Below are 23343 nucleotides of genomic sequence, written 5' to 3' on the forward strand. Positions count from 1 at the left end.
CTCTACGATAATAATACAAAGTTGGAACAAAATCGAAACAGCAAATCCAATCTTATTAACAACTCAACAACGCTATTCACCTCAAAAGGTATCAAGTTATATCTATCGAAATTAAAATGGCATTTCATTAACCATTAAAACACAAAAATAATCCTGCTTGTATATAATTATAATATTTAAGGGGGCAATATTATTACAACGATAGGCCAAGCTTATGAAGAAACTCACTAGGAATCACAAACTCATAATTACTAGGCTCCCTTTCCTTATATTCACAAATATGTTACATTTTATCAAAGAATAAAAACTACGCCACAACACAGAAATCGAATATGCGCACAACCGAGACATGCAAATTATTCTTCGGTGTTTTCTTTCTTCATCAAATCACTAAGTTTCATTTCCAACTACACCAAAAAATGATATTTTTACTAAAAGATATAGATTTATGGTGTTCACGGTTTGATTTAGAAGAAAATAAAATTCCAGTCAGAACCACCAAGCAGACCAGCTGGGTCGTTTGGGTCAAAACGACAAAACGCTTCGGTCTGACGGTACGATCCGGTCTATTATTTTTTCAGAATCTTTAGTTTGTATTGAATTTTTTAATTGATAAAAATAGATCACGAATATTATACATATACATAGTAGCATACAAATAATAATAATAATAATAATAATAATAATAATAATGTCGGCAGAACCGTTAAACCCGGTTATTCAAACCGTAAACCAAACCATGGACCGAACTCTACGAGTCTCGACCGGCTGGACCGGTCGATCTGATTCAGTTTGGATGGTTTCCACGGTTTGTGATCATCCTTATGAATTGTAACTAATAATAATTATATAGTTACCTGTGCATTCATCATCTTCTGTCTTTGCAATTTCTCAGCCAAAATGGTGTTTCTGAAAATTGTGGAGAATTTTTCAGATAAAAAGATTAAAGGTTGATTAAGCCAACTTGGTTTTCAATTTTCAAACCTTTGTTGTAAATGGATCACTTGAGACTGCAATTCTCTTTCCCTTGGGGAAGTAAGAGGGATCTGCATGTGATGAAATAATTATAATAATAATAATAATAGTAAGAATAATAATAATAACGATAGATATATACAAGGTATTGAGATACTCTACGGGTGAAAGAATTTTCTCTCCGTACAATCCTCTCTCTCTCTTCTCTCGTACAATCCCAAACAGTCACAACCACCACCACTCCTCCTCCCCCTCCGGCCAAACGGTCACAACCACCACCACCCTCCGGCCTCTCTCAGGCCAACACCCCCGTACACAACCACCAAAATTCTCTCAGGTGAGTGACAGTTGCATCTCCGTACACAAACACCAAACGGTCAAAACCTCTCTCAGGCCAACACCCCCGTACCACCACCAAACGGTCACAACCACCACCACCCTCCGGCCTCTCTCAGGCCAACACCCCCGTACAGGCCGCCACTCCTCCGGCCATTCTCTGGCCAACACCTCACGTTTCTATCTCCGGCCAATTTTGGGTAGCCCGACAAAATTTTCACAGAATATTCCACCCACACCGGCCACCGACATTACGGAATACACCAAAACCTCACCGTGTTCTTCAACCTCTGTTTTAACAAACCCCGAACCCAGATTCGGTGGTAGTGAGAGTTTTCCGGTGAGTGACAGTTGCATCTCCGACGGCTTCCAGTTGGTCTAGTGGACTGCTTGATTAGTTACGCGGGTTTACAGATCCGGCATCTTCTCCGGCTGGAAAATCCGGCTTGCGGCAACCCCACAGATTACCCCAGATTATTGCTTTCTTCCCTTACCTTCCGTTGTGTTGTTATTAATATTATTATTTTCAGTATTATTATTATTACTATTATTACAACCCACTATTATTAGTACTATTATTATTATTATTATTATTACTACTACCTATTAATTATTATTATTATTATTATTATTATTATTATTATTATTATTATTATTATCGAGTGCCCTATTGCTTGCATTTGCGTGATTAGTTGCAATCATAGAGCGTAGGAACCATGACTATTACTTGAGACCATGTCCTGAAACGAGGGGTGTAGGAACGGGTAAAGATAGGGAATATGTATTGCGTTTGGCTTCTTGGAATGTAGGAACACTAAATAGTAAGTTGCTAGAATTGGTAGATGTGCTTAAAAGACGTAGGGTTCAGATAGCATGTCTCCAGGAGACTAAGTGGAAAGGGCATAGAGGGGCGGAGTGTAATGGGTATAAGTTGTGGTACTCGGGCTCTGGAGCTAGGAATGGAGTGGGGTTTCTAGTGGCTAAGGAACTACACACTAGTGTGGTGGAGGTGATAAGACATAATGACAGGATTATGGTATTGAGACTAGTACTAGGAGAGGAAGTAGTGGCAGTAGTTTGTGCCTACGCGCCCCATGTAGGCTTAGGGGATCAGGAAAAGAGAGAATTTTGGGATTGTCTAGACGCAGTGGTAGGGGGCATACCTAGGGGAGAGAGGATTTGTATAGGAGGTGATTTTAATGGTCACATTGGTAGGGCTAACGATGGATTTCAAGCTGTACATGGGGGTTTTGGTTTTGGGGATAGGAATGAGACCGGAACAGAGCTCCTAGAGTTTGCGGTGGCACACGGCCTAGGTATTTTAAATTCTTATTTTAAGAAAAAAGATTCTCATTTGATCACTTTTAGCAGTGGAGGACGCGACACGCAAATTGACTACCTTTTGATGAGACAAGGAGATCGACGTTGGTGGAAAGACTGCAAAGTCATACCGGGGGAGACAGTTGTGGCTCAATATTAGACAGAGATTTGTGTTATATATGTAATTGATTGTTTCTAATATTAGATGTAATATATGTCCTATATATATAGGGCCTCCTATTGTATACAGATTATTCAGTTAATACAATTAACAATTACCAATTATATGGTATCACAGCCACCGATCATTCAACCCTGACAGCCGCCTCTCTTTTATTTTTTTCTGTTCTTCCAAACCTCTTAACAATGGCCATCATCTCCTTCACCACAGTGGAGAAAACCAACCACAACTCTCACAAGTTCGGGTTTACCCTAAGTCCCACCAATTATGGATATTGGAAAACCATGATCAAACCTTTTCTCATCACCAACGGCCTGTATGTTTACATTGATGGTTCTCTTCCATGTCCATCCCAAACCATCACTGCTAATTCTTCCTCGTCTGGCAAAGATCCAGAGCCACCCACACAACAACCGAACCAACAACCGAACCCTGACTACCCAACATGGGTTTCCAATGATGCCCACGTTCGCATGCTCTTGCTGTCAACGATCTCTGAAGCCTCCTATAAGCATGTACAAGGTGATACTTCTCGTGACCTATGGCTTTCTTTGGAACGTGCTTACGCACCACATACATCTTCTCGAGAGTACACACTGAAAACCCAACTCCTCAAGATGGAGATGCAACCTGATGAATCATCAGCTGTTTATATCACACGAGCCCAAGAGTATAATGATGCATTAGCAAACATTGGTGAAGCTATGCAAGAAAAAGATGTCGTTATGCTGATTATTTCAGGCCTTCGGGCAAAATACAACAACTTGAAGCCCACCCTTGTTGGCCGACACCCTCCTGTTACCTTATTGGAATTACCTGGGCTACTCGCTGATCATGAATACATGACAAAGAAGGTTGATCCCACTCTTCCTGTTGTTACCCAAGCTTTCATGGCTACAACCAGCCGTGACACAACTTCGCAGAACAACCTTCAACTCCCGCCTGAAACAGTACAATCACTTCAACAACTGATGACACAGTTAGGTTTCAATGTGAAACCTGCACAACAGCAAAATCAGGCCTATAACAGTGCCCGTGGACAGTCCAACCGTGACCGTGGTTCATATAACAACAACCGACGTGGACGAGGCAACTATAACAACAACCGGAACACGGGAGGAAACTATAACAACAACCGGAACACGGGCTCCTCATCAGGTAACAATTCCAGATTTGCTTGGGCGTCTAATCAGAATACCGTCTATGGTTCTTGCAACAGGTGTGGCATTGCGCACATTCCATCTATGTGCCCAAATCGTGATCCAACAACAATTCGTCCACCACGAAACGTTCCACAAGCGAACTTTGCTGATCATCGCTCACAAGCATCATCATCATGGCTGCCTGACACTGGTGCAAACAGTCATGCAGCACCTGATCTCACTGGCTTTGACAATTTTGAGCCTTACTTTGGTAAGGATTCCCTTCTTGTTGGTAATGGCAACAGTTTACCTATTCTTCATATTGCCTCCACCGCCTTTAATTCACCAAATAAAACCCTTTCTATTAATAACATCCTACACGTTCCACAAATTAAACGAAATCTTCTTTCAGTACAACGTTTTTGTCAAGATAATAATGTCTTTTTTGAGTTTCACTCTACATTTTTTTGTGTGAAGGATACGGTTACGAGAACTATCCTCCTCATGGGTCCAAGTAAAGATGGTCTCTACTCCTTTCATCTACCAAAGATTCATCCTGTCTCAAATGTTGCTTTTTCTACTGTTCGAGCTTCTCCTACAACTTGGCACCAAAGACTTGGACATCCTCACTTGCAACTTTTACAATCCATGATTTCAAAGAATTGTCTTCCTGTTAGCAATAATTCTGCATTTCCTTTTTGTAACTCATGTCCCATGGGAAAGTCTTCAAAACTGCATTTATCTTCTTCAAATTATAAAAGTACCCATGTGTTGGATTTGTTTTTTTGTGATGTTTGGGGACCTGCTCCTGTTACTTCCTTTTATGGTCATCGCTATTTTTTACTTTGTGTTGATCATTACACTAGATATATGTGGATATTTCCCATTAAACAAAAATCTGATGTATTTAGCACCTTTAAACAATTTCACACAATGGCTGAAAGACAATTCAAAACACAACTTAAATCAGTTCAAACAGATTGGGGTGGGGAATTTCGAAACTTGTCTTCTTTCTTTACAACACTTGGAATTCTACATCGTCTCTCATGTCCTCATACAAGCGAACAAAATGGCTTTGTTGAGAGACGACACCGCCATGTGGTCGAAACCGGCCTCACACTCTTAGCACAATCGGGTGTTCCAATGCGTTTTTGGAACTTTGCTTTTGAAACCGCCACATACCTGATAAACCGCATGCCTTCTCGTACCTCGTCCCATATCTCTCCATTTGAGCATCTTCTTAATCGTAAACCCGATCTTTCATTTTTACGTGTTTTTGGGTGCCAATGTTTTCCTCATCTTCGTCCATACAATCCACACAAAATGGATTTCCGTTCATTACCATGTATCTTCCTTGGGTATAGTCCTTCACATCACGGATATCAATGTCTTGATCCTACCACAAATCGTATTTACATCGCTCGACATGTACGATTTAATGAAACACATTTTCCTTTCCTTCGAGCATCTTCTTCTACACCTACCCCACCCTCTCCAGATCCTTACTTTTCATCCTATCCTTTTCCTACAACACATGAACAACCATCATCTTCTACAAACGATCAACATCATCACTCATCAACTCCCACTCAAACTGAACCAACTACCAACTCAGCTCAACCATCATCACCCTCAGCCCGAACCAATGTTGTCCAAACACCCATTACCTCGCCCCAACCAGACAACTCCCCACCAACAGCCCCACCTGTTGCCACCTATCAGCGCAGCTCTACTATGGCTACTCAACCCACAGTTCCAGCCTACCAGACTTGCCAAAATTATGCTCAAACAGCCCCATCTACTACCACATCCTTTCCATCATCAACTCAACCTTCTGTCCAAACAGAATCCACTTCAATCCCCATCACAACCAACACCCAACAACGTACACGCCCTCCAAATCTAAGACAAAATCCTAAGCAACGGACTTCCTACAATGCTTCTGCTTTTCACACTTCCACTCACTCTTCCTCAACTGAACCATCCACCTTTGCCATTGCTAACAAAAGTCCTCAATGGCGTGCTGCCATGACAGAGGAATTCAAAGCCTTACTGAGAAACGGTACATGGACTTTAGTACAACCAGTTCCTAATGCTAATGTTGTTGATTGTAAGTGGGTATACAGGCTGAAACATGATGAAAATGGGAATATAAAACGTTACAAAGCCCGTTTAGTGGCGAAAGGTTTTAACCAACAGCTGGGAATTGATTATCATGAGACATTTAGTCCGGTGGTAAAATCCACCACGGTTCATGTGGTTCTGTCGCTTGCCGTTACAAGGAAATGGCCTCTTCGCCAATTAGATGTTCAAAACGCTTTTCTTCATGGTGATCTCAAGGAAACCGTATACTTATGAAAACCACAAGGCTTTATCGATCCTCAAAAGCCAAATCATGTGTGTCTGCTTCATAAGTCCTTGTACGGCCTCAAACAAGCTCCTAGGGCCTGGTTCAATCGTCTTTCGGGAGTCTTGTTACAACTTGGGTTTCACGGGTCTAGAACAGATCCTTCACTGTTTATTTATTCCCATAATGGTCACTTATTATATATGCTTGTTTATGTGGATGACATAATTCTCACCGGCAACAATTCCCGACTCATTGACCACATCATTCAACGGTTGAGCACTACTTTTGCGATCCAAGACATGGGTCGGTTGTCATACTTTTTGGGCATTGAGGTAATCTTCAAAGGCAATGACTTGCTTCTCTCACAGAAAAAATATATTGCTGACATCATTCAAAAAGCAGGTCTCTCTCAGTCAAAACCTGTTGACTCGCCTATGGTCCCTAACTCTAATTTAGCTCTCGGAGATAGCCCTCAGTTTGACAATCCAGTGAAATTTAGACAAACAGTTGGGGCTTTACAGTACCTAACTCTTACCAGACCTGACATAACCTTTGCGGTTAACAAAGTTTGTCAATTTATGCACTCCCCTACAGAAAATCATTGATCTGCGGTCAAAAGAATTCTTCGGTATCTTCAAGGAACATCTAATCTTGGTTTGTTGAGCTTACACTGATGCTCACAAACGGTCTCTCACAGCCTTTTCCGATGCAGATTGGGCTGGCACTCTCGATGACCGTCGATCCACAGGGGGATATGCCATCTACCTTGGGTCCAATCTTATTTCATGGCGTGCTCGTAAACAACAAACTGTCTCTCGGTCATCTACATAATCCGAATACAAAGCCCTAGCAGACACTGTTGCTGAGTTAACATGGCTTGAAGCACTTCTAAAGGAGCTTCACGTTTCTATGACATTGCCACCAATCTTGTGTGATAATCTCGGCGCCACTTATCTATCGGCCAATCCCGTTTTTCATGCGCGCACAAAACACGTGGAGATTAACTTTCATTTTGTTAGAGAAAGGGTCACTCAAAAAAAGCTCTCAATACAGTTTATCAAGACAGATGATCAAATCGCAGACGTGTTTACAAAACCCCTATCCTTACAACGATTTCTACTTCTCAGATCCAAGCTAAAAGTTGCTCCCCGTCATTAGCTTGAGGGGGAATATTAGACAGAGATTTGTGTTATATATGTAATTGATTGTTTCTAATATTAGATGTAATATATGTCCTATATATATATAGGGCCTCCTATTGTATACAGATTATTCAGTTAATACAATTAACAATTACCAATTATACTCAACATCGACTGCTGGTGACAGATATAGGCTTTAGAAATAAGCTAATTGATCGAGAGAAGAAAGGTACACCTAGAATTCGATAGTTTAGCTTGAAGGATGAAAAGCTCCTACTGTTTAGGGATAAACTCATAAGGCAGACAGGAGCTAGACTAAATGAGGACTCAACCCATATATGGGAAGCTATGGCGAGAAACATTATCCAAGTAGCAAAGGAGACTCTCGGGGTAACAACAGGAAAGGCAAGTGGGCACAAGGAGTCTTGGTGGTGGAATGAGGCCGTACAAGACAAGATAAGGGACAAACAAAGATGTTTTAGGGAGCTTATGAGGTGCACGAATGAGGAGCGAGTGGAATTGAGGGAGTCCTACAAAACGGCCAAGAGAGAGGCGAAGAAGGCAGTGGCGGAAGCAAAGAACGCGGCGTATAAACGGATGTATGAAAGTTTAGAAACAAAAAGGGGGGAACATGCTATGTTTAAGATTGCCAAGGCTAGGGAGCGTAGAAGGCAAGATCTAGGAACTGTGAAGTTCATAAAGGATACATATGGACATGAACTGGTCAAGGAGCAGGACATCAAGCTGAGATGGCAAACCTACTTCCACAATCTTTTTAACAATGGGAGAGCTTACCAACGAGAACATGACAACACAACCTTCCAACGACAACCGAATAATTGTTATTGCCGACGGATAACACGAGAAGAGGTCAAGATTGCACTTAGGAGGATGGGAAGGGCTAAGGCGGTTGGCCCAGACAACATACCTATCGAGGTGTGGAAGTGTCTGGGAGAGGAAGGAGTCATGTGGTTAACTAATCTCTTCAATATTATCCTAAAATCTGTTAAGATGCCAGACCAGTGAAGGAGCAGCATCGTAGTTCCTATCTATAAGAACAAAGGAGACACCCAATGTTGTGGTAACTACCGAGGAATCAAATTACTAAGCCATACTATGAAGCTATGGGAAAGAGTATTTGAGGTTAGACTTAGACGGGAAACCCAAGTTACAGTGAACCAATTTGGCTTCATGCCGAAGCGTTCCACCACAGAGGCAATACACCTTATAAGAAGATTGATGGAAAAGTATAGGGAGAAGAAACGTCACCTGCATATGGTGTTTATTGACCTTGAAAAGGCATACGACAGTGTGCCAAGACAGGTGCTTTGGGAGTGCTTGGAGGGTAGAGGAGTACCGAGGAAATATATAGAGATAATTATGGATAGGTATACCAGGAGCGCAACAAGTGTGCGTGCGCCCATGGGGGATACTGAGTCCTTCCCCGTAGAGGTAGGACTTCACCAGGGGTCAGCGTTGAGTCCGTTTCTTTTTGCAGTAGTCTTGGATGAGTTGTCAAAGTTGATTCAAGGACGCTCCCGTGGTGCATGATGTCGGCAGACGATATTGTGTTACTTGCAGAGACAAAACAAGATCTAAACATGAGGTTAGAGGAGTGACGATCAACCTTAGAGACAAAAGGTTTAAGGATTAGTCGCTCTAAGACGGAGTACCTGCACTGTGATTTTGGGGAGGTAAATGACAATGATGACACACAGATCACCATTGAAGGGCAGGTGGTACCGCAGGTAACGAAGTACAAGTATCTAGGATCATTTGTTCAGAGCGATGGGGAATTAGACAGTGATGTGACCCACCGAGTCCAGGTAGGATGGTGTAGATGGAAAGCAGCCATAGGTATATTGTGCGACAAGACTTTCCCAACTAAACTAAAGGGAAAATTTTATAGGGTCGCAGTCAGACCTGTAATGCTATATGGAACAGATTGCTGGGCCATCAAGAAGGCACAAGTGCGGAAGATGGAGGTAGCAGAAATGAGAATGCTACGATGGATGTGTGGGCACACAAGGTTAGACCGAATAAGAAATGTTGTGTTTCAGGAGAGATTAGGGGTAGCGAACATATCAGACAAGATACGAGAGTGGAGATTGAGATAGTTTGGACATGCGAAGAGAAGACATTCGACGAATCCTGTTAGATCCGTAGAAAACATGACTATAGAGGGGAGGAGGGGTAGAGAACGACCTAAATTGACTTGGGACGAGAGGATTAGGCGTGATTTGATAGACCTAAACCTCTCCGAGGACATGGTTGGAGATAGGAATTCTTGGAGAAGTAGGATCAAAGTTAAAGATTTTTGGGGACAAATGAGCACCTTAAAGCTTCTATTTATCTTATTCTACTCACACACCATATAGTATTATTATTATTATTATTATTATTATTATTATTGTTTTTATTATTACTATTTTTATTAGTATTATTATTATTAATACTATTATTATTATTATTACTATATATTGCCTCATACATATGTTTTACAGAGCTGAGGGTCTTTCTGAAAGCCACCTCTTTATCCTGTTGGATAGAGATACGGTGTGCCTACATCCCACCCTCCCCAGACCCTACTTATAGCTTTGCTGTTGGTGGAACTAAACTGGGTATGATTGATGATTGATGATGATAATAACAATATAAAAGGAAAAACTAGCGTCATTTACTACTTGAGCAAAAGGGTTTGACAGCACAATGTCATACACAGAAATCATGATAGCAAGAACATAATGCGATTGTTTTATGAATCAGAAGGCATCCCAAAGTGTAGTTCTAAACTTCTAATGCATTAAACCTCCTGGATCATTTTATTCTATAAAGGAATATTATTATTGAGATAATATGATTTTCGAACTATTTAGATAAAAAGGACAATTTTGATATGCATCTTCCTATAGGTTTAAAACTTCATAAATCTATACTTAATCGTTCAGAACAATAATAATAACCATATTTACCTAACCAAAACACCAAAAATACCATATTTAACTATTCGATAATAACAAATTTTTTACTTATAACTGACTATTCTCACTGAATAAATAAAAGGAACATCATTTGTCCATGCCATGGTGATTTATAGTAATTTTATTTGTTTATTTAGTGAAATAGACTGGTATAAGTAACTGGTTTTATTTTATATAGCATGGGTGAGTAAATACTAGTGTTTTAAAAAAGTAATTATATGTATTAAATTTTGAGCTTCTACAAGAATATGTACGAAACTATAACTTCTAATAAATAACAGACAAACCATTGGTTGACCTTAACGGTATCAAAACATGAAGCAGATATTTAACGGATTTATTACTTAATATCGTTAGTCACATTACCTGTGACGACCCATTGATTCCGGCTTCCACATGATCCATTGAATTGCCTGCATACAGAGATAATAATTAGGTTTATATGTCGATGTGCACAAAATGTAGGTTGACAATGGAAACTGAAATACCAGAAGTCTGCTCAACAAACTTGATTAATCTATGAAGTTCTTCCTGAGTACAAAGAAAGTGGCAAATTTGTTGTCTATCAAAAAAATTTCAGAAGTCAGTTAATATAAACATGATCAAGTGCATACCTTTTGCAATGTGCTATGGTACAAAATGGTTTGCAATGAAGAAAGAATTGAAGCAGGTACGCCTGAGGTAGGTGGGCTGATGGTTCCACTGAAATTGGAACTTATAACCGGAACCTTAAGGTAACAAAATACAGTGTAAAGACATTAATTTTCAGGAAAAAGATAATGAAAACAACGGCTGAATATAAGAGTTATTTTATAAAAAAAATGTTAACAGAATCTGTTGAAGTAAGATTTTGTAAATTAGGTCATCTCCAACCATATTCATGCTCTATTCACATGCATAATATGAATATTTATCCAAACCCATTTGCTCTGCTGGTGCTTTTAGTGTTATCAATATATTTTAATGTAATTGGATTTGCAAATAAGATCAAAGGAAACAAAAACAAAAATCATGTATCCGTCCAATTGTGTTTGTTTATTATAACACATTCATTTTATTCTATTGGAAAGAATGATCAGAAGGTTTCTTTCTTAAACTATGAACTAATTGTGATAATAATTGAAATCCCTATGCGAACCACTCCGGTTGCTTTGTTTGTTAAACTAGCTAACGTATTAAGTATTTTACTAATACGATAAAAAAAGATATGACAAGGATTACATTGATTCAAAGTTTCCTTTCCAAAAAAAACCATTGATTTAAAGTGTAACCTACAAATTTCTGAATTGCCAACATGCGTTCATAAATGTGCAATTGTGTTATATTATAAGTTCATAATGTAAAAGTTATTCTTTTGATTTGATTGGTATTCCTTATAGCTTTGCTTTCGTTCAACCGTAGTTTTTTATTGTTTACTTCTTATTTCTACTTTTTTAGTGTAATGTGGTAGAATGTAGAACAGTTTAGTTTTAATCAATATTCAAGTTTACTTCCACTTTAGTTGGTTATGTATCTTTTATTTAAAACTAAAATATTTGTAGATAACACTTAACAATGATACTAAGAAATAAAAAAATTACCAGACGCAACAAAAACTAAATTTAGGTGTGAAAGCAATTTATATTATGATCTATTTTCTCATAAAAATTTAAAGTGTGTCAAAGTTAACAGAAAAAGGTCAAATAAGTAATTCCACACCTTGAGGTCTGCTGAAGTGACTTTAAAACGTCCCTTACGCTGCACCACAGCTTCCTCTGGTTTATCCAGGAAAAACAATTAAAGTAAAAAAGAACATGTGAAAATAAAAAATAAAATTTTAGACTCGTTAAAATAACAAAAACAAGGTGAATTAGCAGGTTAATGATCACCTACCAGAATAAGAGGTTGTGGTGGTATTCTTTTGACGACCTTGTAGTGGACCACTATAACTTCGTTCAACTCGAAAACCTCTTTGTGAAGATTCTCTTCATAATATTAGATAAAATAAATACCAATCAAGAAAAAAAATGTTTCAAAAAGCTACAAGAACTACAGTTACCTCTCGAAGTCGCCAACGAACTTCTTAGAGGAAAACATCTTATCTGGTAGCAGTGAACCACTTGAATATTTTTTTGGACTAATAGTAGTTGGCCGCGGTAATGATTTTTTATGTTCAAGAAACTCATTATCATTTTGATCAACTTGGTCCTCAGATTTTAGTGACGGCCTATGTTCAATATCTGATTGATTTTCATCACCTACATTTGGGCTCACGGTATCCTCGTCGTCAGTCACATCAGATTGACCGACATCAAAACATCCCCTATATTGAAACACAACTATGAATCAGATGATAAGAAACAAAAGCATCATTGTTTCTTCTCATTCACATGTTACCAATTGTAAATCTTGCATGACAACTACAATTTGCATCCACATAATACTTTCTTTCCTTAAATGGTAGATGTGAACCCGCACGTTGCGGCGGTATGTGGATCGGCAGGAAATTTGTAAGCCTTGGTTTTGAATAAAATTTATGTGAAAACGCAGATAAAAATAAGCACAGTGTAACGGTATATTTGACTTTGAAAACAGATAAAAAAACTTACATGAAATGCAGAAAAAAAAGCACATAGCGCGGTTTTGAATAATGTTTACATTGAAAAGAAGATAAAATAAGCACGTAGCAACATAAAGTAAAAAAATGAAACCTTGAGTTAACTTTCACTTTGTACGTTTGTTCTTTGATGATCTGTACATCACTATTCACGACTCAGTTTTGAAAAAGAATCACGTCGAACATTGATAAAAATAAGCACGTCGCAACGGCAAATTAAAAAACATAGGGCCTGTTTGTTTATGTCTGAATGGAGCCATTCAGAGGTCAAGGTCTAATTCGTTCAGATTCAGCCCGTTTGATTGAATTAAACACCACCTCTTAATGGTTCAGTACACATCTAAATGGTTCAGCTTCTTTTTCTCGCTGAATGGTCGGCAGACACAAATACCCTTTACCCTAATATACACCCTCGTTAAAAAATCCACCCTCCTTACTGATCTTCACCGTGGTTTCATCTCCCCATCGTAGACCACCACTGAACATCCACCACCGCCACGATCAATGGCAGTCCGTGTCTCGATCAATAGCAGGTATGCTCTTAATTTCTCTCATAATCACTCTAATTTTATGTTTCTTCTTTGAGTAAGACCTTTGTCGCCATGTATGATACAAGGATCTATCTCGAAAATATGCTTGATTTGCCACGTCAATTCGGTTTTAGGCTACGTGTTTGAGTAGAACATATGAACCCTATTTTAGAACGGTAATCGAGTAGGTAAATAAGCGCAATTGGTGTCAATTCTGGAATCTCAAATTAATTATAAAACAACTGGATTTTATTTTCAAGTTTAGCCTAATTTGTACGCAATTTCATCATTTGCATGCATGTTTGAAATTTTTTTGCATAGAGGATTAACTAAATTTAGTATTAAAACATCATAACCATCATTTACAGAGCTGACACGTGGTCATTTGGAATTACTGGACTGTAGTTGGCTCATGGGTCATGCTTCTTTATCAAAACACCCTCCAATGAAGGTTAGTATTTCTAATAATATATTGAATATATATTATATATTTATGTCAGTTATTTGTATGCATCTTCAAGTAGTTTGTTGCCTTTATTTGTGTACTTATAGTGTTCATTACGCGCGTACCGGAACTGGGAAACGCGCGTAACTTGGCTTTGCCGCGCACCTAACCCAATTCTCAAGATGAGTAACCGGCGTCAGTTAACCATGCCTAATGTCGGTTTTTTTTACATTTAGGAACTAAAGGAATAAATGAATAATGTGTGATTCAGATATTACTGTTACGAATAAATCAACAATTAATAAACTAAAACTGTGTGATTCAGATATTACTGTTACGAAGAAATCAACAATTGATAAACTAAAACAAGCATCTGAAAGTGAAGTTGTGTAGGATAATGGTAGGATCTGCTATGATGTAATGTAATGTTTGAAATATCTTCTCATTTATGAAGTTTATTGCGATTGCAGGCAACATGTATGGGGGCATTTTTCATATTATATTCAATGATTTTTCTTTCTCCAATTTCGTGCTCTATCAGACCAGTTTTACCGACGCCAGATCAATCATAAATTTGGGAGACAAGTGCTTAATCAGGTAATCTTTACTTCACGGTGTGTCTTATGTTATTTGTGTTTTCTAATTAATATGTAATAATATTATTTAAATACAATGTCAGCTTAAATCACATCCGGAAATGTATGAACGATATGTCCTCAGGGCTTACAATGACTAATTAAAGAGGATTCCCAAGTATGTGAACTCCTTTATCTGCATTTTATATATTATTTTTATTTTTTGTTATAGGAGTCGAGAGTGTGGAGATCATGTCCCCTTTTATCTGCATTTTATATATTACTTTATTTTTTGTTATAGGAGTTGAGAGTGGGGAGATCATGTCCCCTTCGAAGCAGCTGCAGATTCTGTAAAATGTACTTTATATCTTTATAAATACTGTTTTTTTTCTATTTAGCTATAAATTTAAGTAATTGTTGTTTATAATGATAAGATCCCATGATTGTAGCGAAGCGAGGAGTTGGAGAGAACAGTTACACTGCTGAGTATTGAAGATGTAAGAAATGGCCCTGTTGGAGATCTTTTAGACATAACACAACATCTAAAAACAAACGCATTTTTCTAGTAGTGGATGGAGGAAGTATTTTAAGATGTCTTTTGGTTGGTTATAATGAAAGTTTGTTGTAAGATGTATTTTGGTTGGTTATAATGAAAGTTTGTTGTAAGATGTATTTTGGTTTGTTATAATGAAAGTTTGTTTTAAGATGTGTTTTGGTTTTCATTCAGCACAAAATAGTTTGGAGGGGTAAAATAGTTATTCTAATGAAAGTTTGTTTACTGATTCAGAGTCTCTTAATCATTCAGACTAGACCTCTTACTGATTCAGTACTTAATGGCTCAACACTTGCCAAACAGCCCCATAATATTTTATAAGTCATAAGAAAAGAAAAAACATGTAAAAAAGCTAAACACCATGAAGCAGCTTTGACAGTGTGCACGTTTGTGCTTTGATGACTTGTAAATGATTACGAATACCTCAATTTTGAATGAAATTTACGCCCAAACATAAACGGTATATTTGAAATTTTATAAAACATCGTATCCTAAAAAGTTACAAGAGAAAAACAAATAAAACCAAACCAAAAAAAAACTGTGAGTGGGCCAAGTGTCAAAAAAGTGGTTGGGGAAAAAAGAAGGAAAAGTATAGGGTATAGAGTATAAGTGATTTAAGTGTAGTTAAAATTGAGGGGGGCATATTGTAACTTTAATTTTATACTGAGTTAACCATGCTGAAATCACTTGTACATTAGTGCATAAAGCACTTCTATACATTGATTTGACTCTTATCATCATCGTACACGAGCCGGGAGTCTCACCGAAAGCAGCCTCTCTATTCCTGCGGGATAGAGGTAAGGTTGTCTACATCTTACCCTACCATAGCTTTGCTATTGGTGGGATTTATTGTGTACGATGATGATGATGATGATGATGATGATGATGATGATTTGACTCTTATGAATAGTAATTTGTGAGAGGGCACGGAGTTTGCAAATTGCTATATAATAAATTACATAAAACCTAAAGAAAAAGAAACTGAAAATTGGACGCTATGTATGATCTTACTTGAGTGCTTGAATAGGCTTCATTGGAAATGCCGCAAATGAATCCTCTAAATTAGGAACTTCATCAATTTCATCCTGCAAATAATTATATTTAAATACTTGACTTTAATCCAATTTAAAGGAGCACAATCAGCATGATACCTCAAGGTGGGACCCAACATCTGAATGATTAATTATCTCAGGAGATGACCTTGATCCAATATCATTGACCTCGTCTATTTCCCTTGAACTTGCATTCAGATTTTCAGAAGTTGAACTTTCATCATAATCCCAGATCTGCCCTCGAAGACACCAAGTGTTTTTTACAAATTACAATCAAAACTGATAAAGAAAAAAGTATAAAGAAAAAGGTAAAACATTATTTATGAATGCATACAAGTGCAGCCTGATTCTTCAAGTCCTCCAAATTGAAATTCCAAGCACTTATTCCACGAATATACTCTTGCTGCAAGTTATAGAATACAGCCATATCAGGATATCAGATAATATCATATTAAGCAATAATGATTCATTGATTGTATCTATGTCACCTGTGATAAATGTTCTTTATTTCCATTTATTTCACTGTTCTGTAGAAGATCTGCTTCTTTTGCCTGAAACAGCAACACGGTCAAATAATTAGCAAAACAGATAAAATAACATGAATACGACATAAGCAAATACCTTTAGCATCCTAAAACGATCACCTAGTGGCGGAAGACCATCAAGAACCGTTCTTTGAAGATAATCAGTTGTTCGTGCATGTTTAAAAAACGGATGCTTTAAAAGCTTATCAGATGAAGGACGTTTTTTTGGGTCTTTCTCTAAACAAGCAGCAACCAAGTCTTTAAAAGCCTGCAAAATGAAAATAATATTAATAATAATAATAATAAAAATAATAATACAATAACAACAACCATACCAAGTAAATCCCACAAATAGTCAAAGCTAAAATAATAATAATAATAACAACAACAACAATAATAACAATAATGATAATAATAATAATAATAGTAATCTATGCTATCAATATCGGTGCTATAGCGGTTATCGGTCCGTTTGTAAAATAGCGGTCGAAATAGTGGCCCAAATATCGGTTCCGATATTTGCTGCGCTATTTACCGATATTTTGCCGCTATTTGACTACCGATATATTGGATTTATCGGAGAGTTTATCAGTTCAAAATTTTTTACCCAAATTTGTTATACTTTTTGTCCCAAAGATGATTCACGTCACCTTTTTTTTGGCCCAGAGCCCAATTCCATTTGATTTAACCCTAAGCCCTAAATCAGAGGATGATTTCATGGCTTTCGATTAACTGATTAAATCATGTCTTAAATTAAAAATATTGTTATTTTGTGTTTTGAACTGTTGACTTTTATGATTTTGGTATTAAGACTTAATATTAATATTAGATAACTTTTGGTGTGTATATACATATATATATAGGGTAGGGTTAATGTAAAAAACAATATTTTTGTGAGAAGAATAAGAATAGATCTAGGCCCTTGAATCTATGATCTGGTGGTTGAGATTGGTAGTTTCTAAATAATTGTATTGTTTCATATTTACATTGTATAGTGTCATATTTAGGTGGTTTTTTTTATTTTAAAGCTCTTCTCACACTTCTCACAAAACACTTGTTTTTTATTTGAACTCTTTTGTATATATATATATATATATATTATATACACCGCTATCCCACCACAATAACCGATATGTCAGATATCGGTTAATGACCGATATCCGCTATTTTTTGGCATTAACTGCATAGATAATAATAATAAAAAATAAATAAATAAATAAATAAAATAAGCATGCCATCCTATATGTTGTAATACTTGTATGACACAAGTCACAAACCTTTGAAAATTTTTTGTCCCGCTCATAATCAAGACCTGGTGGTGCGTTTTGCAGTGTCATGAGCAAAACCTGGAGAAAATGAAATAAATTGGAAGAGTCATGTTCAATTTCAGGAATTTAATAACTTAATGCAACCATTAAATAAAGAGATTTATATTAATTACTTTCATTGGTGGATACTTTGAAAATGGTGCATGACCATGAGCTAGTTCAAGTGCTGTGATTCCAAATGACCAGATGTCTGCCCTGGTAACGCGCAAAATATCTCTTTAGCATATAGTTATGTAAAGTATATATGTTTTAAGAAAATGATTTGATAAACTCATAAAAGGAATACAGCAAAACGGTAACAAGTATATGTATATATGAATCACTACTTACTTAAAGTCGTATCCATGTAGTTGCTGCATTACCTCTGGTGCCATCCTAAATAAAAAATATTTACATGTGAAACAGGGGTTTGCATGAACCGAACCGATATAACTGAGCCCAAACAAAACTAACATCTGGTTTGATGTAACTAAAACTAAGAAATCAGAACCAAATGCATTGATTTTCATTTTATACTTTTAAGTAATTTATAAGAATTTAATAAATAGGGTAGCCCAATTTATAATAATTAACTAACAAAGAGATTTAAGCCAAAATTCATATTTTGGGACAAATTTTTTTAAAACCCACATGGCAAAATCGAAAAAAGCAAAACCAAACCCAAATTGGAAAAACCAAAATTGAAAGGTTTTCAAAAACTCAAAAACCGAAAGATGCAAAGCGAAAGAAATGAAACATACCAACAAGGAGTTCCCACAAAGGTATTTCTAGAACGCTGTCTATCCCCGGTATCAAACATGCAAGCAGACACTCCAAAATCAGCTAACTTTATGGAACCATTATTATCGACTAATATGTTCCCAGCCTGAAATGAACTAACCAAGATTATTAACGGAATCTAATAGATCTTTTGAGGAATCAAGCTATGCTATCAATAGCGGTGCTATAGCGGTTATCGGTCCGACGGTAAAATAGCGGTCGAAATATCGGTCCAAATAGCGGTTCCGATATTTGCGGGCTATTTACCGCTATTTCGCCGATATTTGGCCACCGATATATCGGAAATAGTGGTGAGATTATCAGTTTAATATTTTTGACCCAATTTTTACTTTTTTTGGCCCAAACTGTAAGCCCATAGCCCAATTTCATTATGATTATTATTGAACGATCAGCTTATTGCCCTAAAAATACCTCAATCGTTGCTGATGCTCATCTCCGATACCCGTTTCTTCAGCCGCTGCTGATGCTTATATATTTATGGCTTTCGATTAAGTGATTAAATCATGTCTTAAATTAAAAATATTGTTACTTTGTGTTTTGAACTATTGACTTTTATGATTTTGGTATTAAGACTTAAGTATTATTATTAGATAACTTTTGGTGTTATATATATATATATATATATATATATACCGCTATCCCACCGCTATCCCACCGCAATAACCGATATCTCAGATATCGGTCATTGACCGATATCCACTATTTTTTGGCATTAACTGCATAGGAATCAAGTGCAGACCTTAACATCTCTGTGAATATGCCCGTGTGCATGAAGATAGACCAAGGCTCTAAGGACCTCTCGAAGCACTGTAGCAATAACCGGCTCTTCAAAACCTTCTGGAAAAGAAGTTTTCATTATATGGAGGCAGGATCCACCAGCCATAAATGGCATAACAACCCAAAGGTTGTGACCGGTTGTGAACGAACAATATGAGCGTAATATATTTGGGTGGTTGATCAAGCTCATGGTCTGTACCTCACGACGTATGCCATCCTGTTTTAATAAAAGAATCTTAAAAAAATACAACACGGGCCGTAATAATGAAAACATTACGATACAAATCTAATGAAATAATGCCATTCCATTTAGCCCTGAAACATGTGAAAGTTAAGATTTATTCATCTATGCCGTCCCAAAAGGAAATAAAATGTATTGCAACCCATAATTCTAACTGAAATCCTTTACACTGAGTCACTTTAACAAACAAAAGGTATTATTAAAGATCTAAATCTTTTTGGAGCCGTCTTCAGTTACTGCACCATAACATTTTGAAGTACAAGAAAAAAAATGACATTTTAGGCAACCACAATTACACAATGATGGCAATTTGTTTTGGGGACCTCGTAATCTTGTATAGGGCAATTCGTAGAATTTACTTGGTTAGGGTTTTATGTATAAAACTATACTAATAAATCGAATAGTGACTGCTTGAATATATATGATACGTCTAAATCAATTCAGGGTATATAATTATTAAGTAATCAATAAACAAGCATACCAGGTCATTATTACACTTTTCCAAATCAAGAACCTTGATCGCGACTATTGTGTTCAATGGAATACATAGTGCCCTATACACAGAGGCACTGACTCCTTCACCGACTTCCTCATATAGCTTGTAATCCTCTGCATTTACCGGGAACTTCTGCTTTGGTAGTTCCATGGTTTTTTTAAATCATATACATAAAACCTTCGTTACCATAAATGCCCTGAACACCTAGAGTTGCTGGTCAACTTGATGTCGATTCGCTCAAACATGGTAACATTGCTTTTTATTGGAATATAACTTTATAACTATTAACTCCAGTGATTTCGTCAGGACCGCATTCAAAGTCCTTCAGTCTTCATGTCCTTCAAGGTTACCACCAAATAATGGCCTCGTGAATACAACACGGTACTTTTATTTTTGATAAATAAAAACACTAATTTCAAACACAATCTGGCAATGTGAGCTGATGATAAGTTTAGTAAATATATAGAAGGTATGCTCAAATCTCTAGGGTGTCGCTTTATGTAACTGCTTGATATATTATAATGTTTGTCAGAAGCGTTCTAAGAGAAAACTTGTTGAAGCACAACTCCTGTAACAATAGAAAGAGAAAAAACTGTTAATATAACAAGCAAAAAGACCATATGTGTTTTTTTCTATAATGTACTATATAAGACAGAGATCACAGAAGGAAACAGATTTAACAACAGATTTTCATCCAAACATGTTATGAATAAGATCTAAAACATAATCAAAGCCCAATTTCTTAAAAATATGCAACAAGTGTCAACTAAACCATTGACTAGTGTTGACATTAGTCTTCTAAGCATGCACGATCTCCCAATCACCAATAAGAGCATCAAAATCACCTAAAAATTAGATCCTTAGAGCTTCAACTTCACAAACTAATCAATCCTGGTGAAAACATTAGTCTTCTAAGTAGGCACAATTTCAAACATCAAAAATCACGATCCTTACACCTGAACTTCACAAACTGATTCCGATTCAAACTAAGCAATCAATAACACCTGAAACATCAATCCTAGTGAAAACTACACAGCATTCAGACATCAAATTGAACATCAGCCTATAGTTTCATCTTCTTCATTACTTATGCCGTCATTTCGAATCCATTGACTGAATTCAGCATTAGTCTTCTAAGTAAGCACAACATCAAACCACCGACAGCAGGAACATCAAAAATAACACGATCCGTACATCTATTCTTCAATTTCACAAACTGATTCGGATTCAAACTAATCAATCCACAACACATGAACACCAATCCTATCGCAAATCACACGGCATTTCACAAATCCAGTCATTCGAACATCAAACTATGCTTAAAACTGAATTAAGTAAGCAATGAATCATAGAATTAATAAAAAACAAGTACGGACCTAGGGTTTCGTAAGCTGGTGCAGAAGAAGGAAACGACTGAAAACGACGTCGTAACAGGAAGAGGAAGAGATAAGCCTTGGGCTAATCCGCCGGTGTGTAAAAGGAAAAACGTACTTAACAGCTGTCGTATACGAGTACGACTGCTTCAGATCGAACCTTACACTGTTTAACCAAACAAATAATGGCATCATCCAACATTATTATTATTATTTTCTCTTTTATTTTTAAATAATAGCATCCAAATTATGCAGTCGGTTAATTCTTTGGTTTTAGTCGTTAAACTGACCTGACGTTCAACTCTAAACAAAAACAACTCATGTGAGAGGTTTACAAATTGCCTCACCTGATTAAAGAATATATGGAAGACCCGAAATGGAGGGTGAATTTTATGATAGGATGGAACGGGATGGGCTTGACTGGTACTGAAAAAAAATGATATAAGCATTTCTATGAGGAAAACCACTTCTTGAGTTGTTTCACACTAACTTACATAGGCTAGGTATTTTATGTATATTTGTATGTTTAATGTATCGGAATTTTAGTGTATTAATTAATATATATGAAAGGAAAATAGCAAATATCTAGTTAAACGGGTCGTGTTCATTTTATTTAATAAAAATGTGTGACATGCTATCATTCATATAGCTAACATGGTTTTAGGTTGATGTTGAGTTCAATCTATCGCCGAATGAACACGATCTATTTAACATCTTTGCCCACAAGTTATGGAAAAATATATTTGTGAATATTTTTAATTATAGTTTTTAACTTTTAAGTAATAGCTGTTACTTATTTGAGCTGTATTATTTATGAAAATTATTCTAGAACCAGTTAATTTTCCATTTTATATGGAAAATAATGCCAGATATATTGGGAAAGAATAATGTGGAGACCATGTGGGTATTGATGTGGTTTGAAACTTTGGATAGCGATAGATTGTAATCTGGATGGCACCGTTTCTGTCCATTTCATTTTTTATTATTATATCCATAATATTCTTTTCCTTTTGTATTTATTAACTTTATTGTTTGAAACATTTAAATCACAATATATAACTTTATGGTATTATAGTGACGCTGATATTCTTATTTACGGGATTTCAAATTCTTTTTTGTCTAAATAACGTGTCCTTTGTAGTTTTATATAGCTAAAAAAAAACCTTTTTTCTAATAGTTATTATAAATATTTTCATTGATTTGAGGTCGTCCCCATCAAATAAAAAGAATCTAGATCTGTTTTGTATAAACTACATATAATTTAGCCCTATTGATTTTTATTGTATATTCGTATTTGTTTAGTACTTGTAACAAGATTGTTGTTAATATTTTTATTTAAACTCAGTGGCGGATCCAGAAAATTTAGGTAGTGGGTGCAAAAAAAAATTCAACCTAGAACTCGTCAGTTCGAACTAAAACAAGTCAAATCAAAATGGGCCGGGTCAAACCAAAACGGGCCGAGTAAAATATTTACATTAAACAAACTACGAAGAAATGTAAACAATAAATTTAATTAAAGATAAACAAAATACATATTACAATTGACCTATATGTGATTTTATCTTTTGAAAACGGTCGATTAAATCTTCATTCGTAACACTTAAAAGTGCTTCTTTTTCAACACTACCAATTACACAAGCATTCAA

The 23343-nt window shown here is 36.5% G+C and overlaps 1 protein-coding gene across 1 annotated transcript; it reads right to left on the bottom strand.

The window, feature by feature from the left end:
• Positions 1-212: 212 nt before the first annotated feature.
• LOC143624129 (serine/threonine-protein kinase BLUS1-like) lies at positions 213-21836 on the bottom strand. Its single transcript, XM_077094857.1, has 21 exons — positions 21701-21836; positions 20310-20892; positions 19550-19804; positions 18771-18895; positions 18361-18405; positions 18144-18225; positions 17980-18048; positions 16800-16970; positions 16667-16729; positions 16513-16581; positions 16278-16412; positions 16138-16211; positions 12466-12729; positions 12300-12391; positions 12126-12181; positions 11042-11155; positions 10916-10958; positions 10794-10840; positions 985-1046; positions 858-909; positions 213-407 (listed from the first exon to the last, which is right to left on the bottom strand). The coding sequence occupies exons 2-21, from the start codon at positions 20472-20474 to the stop codon at positions 357-359; spliced, it is 2034 nt and encodes a 677-aa protein (XP_076950972.1). The 5' UTR covers positions 20475-20892; positions 21701-21836; the 3' UTR covers positions 213-356.
• Between the last annotated feature and the right edge of the window lie 1507 nt (positions 21837-23343).

Source organism: Bidens hawaiensis, unplaced genomic scaffold, assembly GCF_021521415.1.
Source record: "Bidens hawaiensis isolate Kalapana, Puna unplaced genomic scaffold, B.hawaiensis_p1.1 tig00003654_1, whole genome shotgun sequence".
NCBI classification, from domain to species: Eukaryota; Viridiplantae; Streptophyta; class Magnoliopsida; order Asterales; family Asteraceae; genus Bidens; species Bidens hawaiensis.

Excerpts from the sequence above, each read along its gene's own strand:
- LOC143624129 (XM_077094857.1), bottom strand. The coding sequence starts at position 20,474 with ATGGAACTACCAAAGCAGAAGTTCCCGGTAAATGCAGAGGATTACAAG. Across the intron at positions 18,896-19,549 it reads ATATTCACAGAGATGTTAAG|GCTGGGAACATATTAGTCGA; the intron begins GTCTGCACTTGA and ends AGTTCATTTCAG. Across the intron at positions 18,226-18,360 it reads CTACATGGATACGACTTTAA|GGCAGACATCTGGTCATTTG; the intron begins GTAAGTAGTGAT and ends GCGCGTTACCAG.